We start from the raw sequence: 8,779 nt of genomic DNA, 5'->3' as shown, positions 1-8,779 counted from the left end.
GTGTGGGTGTGACCATGGAAGTATTTGTGTGCACCAGGATTGCTACTGCTCTGTCTTGGTACCAAAGGATGTTGGGAATGAAAAAGGGGAAGGGGAAGAGGCCAGGAATGAGAAGGGAATGGGGAGAAGTATTAGGAAAGGGATGATGGGAGTGAAGGTTGGGGAATCGGTTTCACCCACCAGTAAATGTAGGAGATGAGAGCCAAATGCCCCCTCCTGCTGCCATGGCAGACATTACTAATCGATCATATGCTCTTTCTCATTGAATCAGGATGAGGCCTCAGAATCCTTCTCAACACAGCATTCCAGGCAGCCGCCTCCAATTGATTGGTTTGCAGGATCTCATCCTTGGTGCCACCCAAGGCATGTGAGATAGCCTCAGAAAGGGGAGTTAGGATGGGGCTGGGCTCATTTGCCTGTCTCAGAACCTGAGCGGCAGAGCACTGCCCTTCTACAACACAACCTCCATATCCATGTGAGCAGTTACCCACACTCTTCTGGCTTCACTGAACCTTAATCAGGGCTATGGGGCATGCTCTGACCCACAGGCCATGACTCCACCTATTAGCTGGGGTTCTACCCCAATTTTTCACCCTACACTGTAGCCATACCCTTTGCTGTGTGACTTTGCAGTTCCTGTCACTCAGAGGCATAGTCTATTTCTCTGACTCTTGAGGCTAAGTTCTGCCATGGGACTTGGTTTGGCCAATGGGATGTTAGCAGAGGCTTGAAAAATGTATCTTTCTGGTTTCTCTCTTAAATTACCAGGAGGACATGCTGGAGCTGTACTGCTGGAGGATGAGGCATGTGGAGTAAAGCTGTCAGCCTAGTCATTCCAGATCAGCCAATAGCCAGCCAACCCCCGAAAGTAAGACAGCCCAGCCAAGACCAGAAGAACCGCCCAGCCAAACCCAGCCAAAGTTACCAACCTGTAGACTCATGAGAAAAATAAATGCTATTGTTTCCAGGCATTGGGATAGTTTGTGATGCAGCATTATTGTGGCTGTCAGTAACGGATACATACTAGGACAGGCGTTCTCAACCCTGGCTGCACTTTAGAACCACCCAGGGAGCATTTAAAAATTCTCATGTCCAGATCAAACCCTATTTCAATGAAATCAGGATGTCTGGGGGGTATGTCCCAAAGAATAGTACATTTTAAAGTTCCCTGAATGATTTCAATAGGTAACCAGGTTTAGAATCCCTGTATCGGGACTAAAAAAACCCCTAAAAACAACAATAACGAAAAAACAAAACTAGTTGTCATCAAGTCGATTCCGACTCATGGCAACCCCATGTGCGTCCGAGTAGAATTGCGCTCCATAGGGTTTTCAGTGGCTGTTATCTTTCAGAAGCAGATCACCCCCAGGCCTTTCTTCCGAGATGCCTCTGCAAGGACTAGAACCTCCAACCTTTCAGTTAGCAGCCTAGCATGTTAACCGTTTGCACCACCCAGGGACTCCATACCAGGACTAGTTCTCCATAAATGCAATCACTTTATCCCGTCTTTGTGTCTGTTAACAACTTTGTGCTTATCATCCCATATTTTTCACATAAGATAGAATTAAGGATCCTGACTCTGAGCGGACAAGCTTGGAATCGGCCCCACCATTTACCAGCTATATGCAATTTAGCAAAGTGGTTAAACTTCGGGGAGCTTGACTTTGCCATCTGTAAAATGGGCTCAAGACAAGTCACCTCCTAGGGTTGTTGTGAGGATCATTCACTTGACAAGTATTTTTTGAGCATGTGCTCCAGGGATAGAAAAGAGAATGAGCTGAGAGGGCATCCTCCCTGGAGGACAGTACTGACCCCGGAGGAGTGTCCAGGGCAGTTCCAGGAACACAGCAGACACTCAGTGACAGCCACGATTACCGCTATGGTGTTATTATTATGTTGGTATTAATATGCATCTCTCAATAGACTTAATGTTCCCTGAAGGCCAGGACTGTCCATCTAGTCCTCTGCTTCCCACAGAGACCAAGTACCACCTCTCCTATCCATAGGGCTCTTTGGTCTACGGGGTCTAAGTAGATTAGCAGAAAGGTGGTCTTTCTTATTTTCTGGGAGTAGGTGAGAATTAGTCCTGAGTGATATAAACAGTTAACAAACTGAGCTGCTAAAGGAAAGGTTTGAGTTCACCCAGAGGCACCTTGGAAGAAAGGCCTGGTGATCTACTTCTGAAAAATCAGCCATGAAAACTCTATGTGGCACAGTTCTACTCTGACACCCATGGGGTCGCCATGAGCCAGAGTCAACTTCATGGCAACTGGTTGGTGAGAGATGGAGCTAAGAAGAGAAAAGCGGGGGCCGGCTCCAGACCCTAAGGGGCGTCAGGTGGGCCGGGAGGGCCGGGAGTATCCTGGAAGGAAATGCTTTGCTCTGAGCCCTCTGTGGAGGTGTTGGGTGTTGGCTCCATCATCCTGCCCACAAACTAAGCTGTCACAACTGCCACCAGGGGTGCACACAGAGGGTCCTTGTTAGTCCTGAAAGGGCTGTGTGTTTCCCTCACCCCAGGCTCTCCTGGCCACACACCTCCCTTTCAGCCAAAACATACACCAGGGGACACCCAGCCACACCCACGCAACGGAAACCCCCCCACCCCGGGCTCAGCCGCCCTCCCCGTCACGGGGAGATGCCAGCGCTCTCCAACACCCTCTGGCTCAGCTGGCCTGAGTTCTGGGTCTGTAACCACGGCGACGGCACCTTTGTGTGTGGCTGTGTGGTTTTTGAAAGAGCTCTGGGAGGCAGAAGTGTTCTCCTCTCAGCCTGCAGACAAGGCCCTGGCGTCCTCAGGAAAGGGACTGACATTTCTAGAAAGCCCCTCTCTCCCCTATAAATCCAACTTCCTGTCCCCCTGTGAGGTCCCCTATCTGGCGACAGCCCAGAAAAGCTGAAAGGGCCCTCCTCAGCTCTTGGGGGTCTCTCCCTGGCCCCGATCTCCTCCCCAGGTGCGACAGCCCTGCTCTCCCCGTGGGGACTCACATGCGACTGCTGGGTGGAATCTTGCGGCCATCTCGGAACCAGGTCACCTGCGGCTGGGGGAAGCTGGCGATGCGTGGTGCGCGGATGACGGCAGCTTCTCCGTGGGAGACGCTCTGGCGCTTCTCGCCCTCCTCAAAATTCCCCATGTCTGCAGGAGGGAGAGCGAGCAGGGATCAGCCTCCTGCTTGGCAGCGGTGGCAGTAGCGGGAAAATGAGGGGCAGACAGGATGCTGTGGGGAAGGGGAGCATCTGGAGCTGGGCTCACCATGCTCAGAGCACCACATCACTCCATCACTCACCCTCTAACCCATCACCAGGATGTCCCCGGCTTTGTGCTTTTGGCTTTTTAAAAATTATTTTATTTATTTTTTGTTGTTGAAAACGTATTAGCAGAACATACACCAATTCAACAATTTCTACATGTATAACTCAGTGACATGGATTACATCCTTCCAATTGTGCAACCATCCTCATCCTCTTTTTCCAGATTGTTCCTTCCGCATTAACATAAACTCACCGTCCCCTAAGCTTCCTGGGCTTTTCTATCCATTGTCTCAGTTGATTCATGGAAAAACCATGAAAGGTTGGTCATTATTTCACAACCCAAAAAACTGCTCACATGAGCTCAGAGAGGCTAATTAGCTTGTCCAAGGTCACACAGCTAGGAGGGGGCTGAGGCAGGATTTGAACTCAGACCGCGGACTCTGGAGTCGGGGGGAGTTGCTCCTCCTTCCCAGAGTACCGCAGTTTTTGGGCCAGATTTCCATGTCCTTGGGAGGAGGGAAGGATGTGCACACAGAAGGGGGTGCGCTCTCAGGACCCAAGGTTCAGTGAGGTTCATAAATGGGTGTGGAGACAGGAGATGATTTCCCCTATGCCTCGGGCGGGGAGTGTGTGAGGTTATGCATATGCGTGAACATAAACACCATATTGCTCTTTTTAAAACATGCCTACCCACTTGGCAGATAAAGAGGGGAAACATTTATTTAGGCGCTGACGTTCTGTCAGCCAGGAGGGAAGCAGAGAGCAGAGGACGCACAGGTGGGAAACTTCTGGAGCCCGCCTGCCTGCTCAGGTCAGGAAATGCCTGATTACAACAGCAGGGGCTTGAGATGGGGTGTAGGAAGGGGGTGTTTATGCTGACCACCACAGCTCTTAAAATGAACACACATCTTTGTTACTCAAGAGACCCTGGGTGGTGCAAATGGTTAACACACTCAGCTACTAACCAAAAGGTTGGAGGTTCGGGTCTACCTAGAGAGGCACCTCGGAAGAAAAGCCTGGTGATCCACTTATGAAAAATGAAAAATCAGCCATAGAAAACCCTGTGAAAGTACAGTTCTCTGTGACACACATGGGGTTGCCATGAATCAGAACCGACTCAATGGCAACTGATTCTTGCTACTCAAAGTGTGGTCCGTGCACTGTAGCACGGGCACCTAACAGGTGCCGGACAGAATTGCAGAATCTCAGGCCGCATCCTAGATCTGCTGAACCAGAACCTGCATTTTAACAAGACCCCCTGGGAAGTATGTCCATACGCAACTGTGAGAAGCACTGTTTGTTCTCAAATCTGGCTGCATATCAGAACCACCCACAGAATGAAAAATGCTGATGCTGAGGCCCCACCCCCAAAGCCTCTGACTTCATTGGCCTGGGTGGGGGCTGGCCATCACAGTTCCTACAGCGGTAACGTTTCAGACCCCTGACTCACAGGCCTTAACTTCCTCCCGCTCCCTCCCTGTTATGGACTGAATTGTGTCCTAATCCCTGGTCCCCATGAACATGACCTTGTTTGGAAGCAGGGTCTTTGAAGATGTTATCAGTTAAGATGAGGTCATACTGGGGCAGGATGAGTCCTAATCGCATCTGAGTGCTGTCCTTATAAAAGAGGAGAAAAGACACGCAGAGAGACAGAGGAAGGACAACCACGCATCCACGCGCCAAGAGAGGCTAGGCGTGGGGCTACCAGAAGCCGGGAGAGACTAGGGAAGCTCTTCCCCTAGAGCTGACAGAAAGAGTGGGGTCCTCCACCCATACTCTCTGGGGGTGGGTGGGACCCAGACATCCGGTTTTTAAAGCTGCTCAAGTAGTTCCCGGAGTCCCTCGGTGGCAGAAACGGTTAAGCGCTCGACTACTAGCCGAAAGGTTGGTGGTTCCAATCCACCCAGAGGCACCTTGGAAGATAAGCCTAGCGATCTGCTTCTGAAAGATATAGCCTTGAAAACCCTATGGGGCAGCTCTACCCTGCACACACGGGGTCTCCAGGAGTCGGAACTGACTCCATGGCAACTAACCATAACAAGAGGCGGTTTCAAAGGAAGTCAAGGTTGAGGACTGCGGTCTTGGTTTAAGCCAGCGGTTCTTAAACTTTGGGGACGTGGTAAACACACAAAGGGGCTCCCACCTTTCTTTGTCCCCAGGAAAAGACCTGCTCTGAGGTCTTGATTGACTCTCCAGAGGAGTCGGCTACACACCGAAGTCTGCGGACCACTGACCCACGCTCTTATTTCCCAAGTCCTGGACTTGATTTTCTTTTGGGCCACACTGCGCCTTGGGTGGCGTCACCTAACCTGGAAATTCTGACCATGATCTCTCTGGGAATGACTCTCACATCTCCTCCTCTGGCTCCTCCGGAGCTCCAGGACCCCGTTTCCAACAGTCGGCTGAGCACTTCTGCCAGGAGGGCTCTTACTCACCTCCTCGCCAAGCCCTCCTTCTTGCTTTCTTCTTTCTGTTAACAGATCTCCCCGCTCCCACCTTGTCCCAACCACCTAGGCTCAAACCCTGGAGTCTTAGAGTCTATGGCTGTGTGGTACTGTCCTTCCCTGTCCATCACAAAGTCCTTCAGCTCTTCCTCTGGAATATCACTCTCATTTCCCAAGGCCCCTCTGTTCCCAGAGGACCAACAAGTCAGCCCCATTGCCCAGGCCACACTGCCTCCCTTTGTGGTCACCTACATCTGGATCCGTCTTGCATGCTGATCCTGCTTCATTTTTCTGATCACATCTCTATCTTGCTCAGACTTTTTGGTATCTCCTCACTGCCTCAGGAAAGCCTAAACTCCCTTGCTTGGATTCAAGGTCCTCCCTAACCTGATTCAAATCTACTTTTCTGCCTTTATGCCCATGCCACGTCATGTTCCACCTCCTACCACCTTGGATTACTTTACATCTCACTTTCTACCTCCCTGCCTGGAACGCACCCAGAACAAGCCATGATTCACCAACGTGCCATGATTCTACAGCACCCTGGAGGGATCTAGTCAGTTAAGTGCCTCCAAAAAGAAAATCTGCTGTTGGCATCCTTGCTGTAAATTTGGTAGGTAGTAGTGTAATGGTTAGTAGCTTTCAAATCTCAGTTCTCTTATTTACTAGCTATGAGGGGGCACAACTCTTTTTGGTATTTGTTTATTGTAGTTTAAGTGAAAGTTTACGTTTCAACTTAGTCTCTTACACAAAGATTTATACATACATTGTTATGTGACCCTAATTGCTCCCCCTATACTGTGACAGCACACTCCTCCTTTTCACCCCTGATTTCTTATGCCCATTCAACCAGCTCTTAACCCTCTCTGCCTTCACATCTCACCTCCAGACAGAAGCTGCCTGTTTAGTCTCATGTATTTACTTGAGCTAAGAGGCACACTCTTCACGAGCATCATTTTATATCCCACAGTCCAGGCCAATCTTTGTCTGAAGAGTTGGCCTCAGAAATTGTTCTAGTTCTGGGCTGATAGAGAACCAGGGGCCATGCTTTCCAGGGGTCCTCCGGTCTCAGTCAGACCATTAAGTCTGGTCTTCTTACTGGAATTTGAGTTCTGCACCCCACCTCTCTCCTGCTCCATCAGGGACTCTCTGTTGTGCTCCCTGTCAGGGCAGTCATTGGTGGTAGCTGGGCACCATCTAGTTCTTCTGGTCTCAAGCTGATGAAGTCTCTGGTTTATGTGGCCCTTTCTGACTCTTGGGCTAATACCTTCCTTGTGTCTTTGGTGTTCTTCATTTTCCTTTACTGCCAGTGGTTGGGACCAACTGATGCATCTTAGATGGCCGCTTGCAAGCTTTTAAGACCTCAGACGCCACTTATCAAAGTAGGACGCAGAACATTTTCTTAATAAACTTTGTTATGCCAATTGACCTAGATGTCCCCTGAAAGCATGGTTCCCAGACCCCCACCCCTACTACTCTGTCCCTCAAAGTGTTTCATTGTATTCAGGAAATTTCTTAGCTTTGGTTTAGTCCAGTTGAGGGGCACAGCTCTTGACCTTGCTGAGCCTTCATTTCCTCTTCTGTAAGACGGATTTAAGAATAGAACCTTCCTCATAAGGTTTTAATGAGGATTACATAAGATCATGCGTGTGTGTGGCAGGTGGTATATTTCCAAAGATGGTGGCATCAATATTTATTTCCCATCCCATATGTTCTTCTTACAATGTGATATACACTCCTCCCACTGAGAGGTGGGGTCTATATCCCTTCCTCTTGAATCTGGGGGACATGTGACTAATCCACCAATAGAATATGCTGGAAGTGGTGTTATGTGACTTTCGAGGCCGTATCATCCAAAAGATACAGCTTCCATCTGCCTCTCTCTCTCATGACACTTGCCCTTGGAATCCAGCCACCATGTTGTGAGGAAGCCCAATCTAGCCCATGCACACATGGAAAAAGGCAATGTGGAGAGGAACTGAGGTCCCTGCCAACAGCTAGCATCAACACTAAACATGTGAATCAACATGTGAGCCCACAATCTTCAAGTCTTCCAGCTGAGGTCTCATTATCATAGAGTAGAGACAAGCTGTCGTCACTGTGCCCTGTCTGCATTACTAACTCACAGAATCTGTGAGCACAATAAATGATTGTATCACATCATTAAGTTTTGGGGTAATTTGTTATGCAGCCATAGAAACTGGAAGAGTGTATAAAAGTGCTACAAAAATTGTAGCTAATATTTGCAGTATTACTAGATTGGAATTCTAAACATTTTTCACAGTTTAGTTTAAACATCACTCCCTCAACAAAGATTACCCCAAGCCATACAAACAGAATTAAAGAACAAAGACTGTGAAACACTTACCCTATGCTAGGTTTCTTTCTAGGTACACACCACACACATTATCTCATTTAATCCTCACAATAACATGACAAGCTCAATTTTAATAAGTAAATATTTATTAGTTATTTATTAGTTTCTATTACTTGGCTTTGTCTATAAAAACCACATCAGTAAATCACACTGATTTCAGTTCTTAAAATAATTTTATCTTTTTAAAAAAACCTTTCACAGCACTCAGAAGACATATTTGAACAATTTCAAGCAATTTCGTGGTGTTTCTTTTTCCTCTCTCTTGTATTATTAGCTCCATTTCCTCAGTGAGGAAATTAGGGCTCATAGAGATAAAGTGGTTTATTCAATGGTAAGCAGTTAGGCTGGGCAGGGCCAGCCTTCAAACCTGGCCTGCCCTTTGCATTTCTTCTTCGCCTCTTTCATGATGAATCTCTCTCTACCCTGCATTAAGATTCTTTTTTTAAAAAAATTTTTAATTTTTGTTTATTGTTGTAGTTTAAATGAAGTTTACATTTCAAGTTAGTCTCCCATACACAATTTTATACATACATTGTTATGTGACCCTAACTGCTCTCCCCATATTGTGACAGCACACTGCTTCTTTCCACCCGATTCCCCATGTCCATTCAACCACCTCCTAGCCCTCTCTGCCTTCCCATCTCACCTCCGGACAGAAGCTGCCTGTTTAGTCTCTTGTATCTACTTGAGCTAAGAGGCACACTCCTCA

The 8,779-nt window shown here is 48.1% G+C and overlaps 1 protein-coding gene across 1 annotated transcript in view; it reads right to left on the bottom strand.

The window, feature by feature from the left end:
• Nucleotides 1–8,779, bottom strand: part of LOC101358658 (protein sidekick-2) — a 173,934-nt gene that overhangs the window by 118,080 nt on the left and 47,075 nt on the right. Inside the window, exon 6 of the mRNA XM_023729433.1 lies at nt 2,986–3,133. Within this exon, the coding sequence (XP_023585201.1) occupies nt 2,986–3,133 (148 nt within the window). The remainder of the gene's footprint in view (nt 1–2,985; nt 3,134–8,779) is intronic.

Source organism: Trichechus manatus, unplaced genomic scaffold (genome assembly GCF_000243295.1).
Source record: "Trichechus manatus latirostris isolate Lorelei unplaced genomic scaffold, TriManLat1.0 scaffold00028, whole genome shotgun sequence".
In the NCBI taxonomy this organism is placed as follows: Eukaryota; Metazoa; Chordata; class Mammalia; order Sirenia; family Trichechidae; genus Trichechus; species Trichechus manatus.
This window is presented reverse-complemented; position numbering and strand designations above follow the sequence as displayed.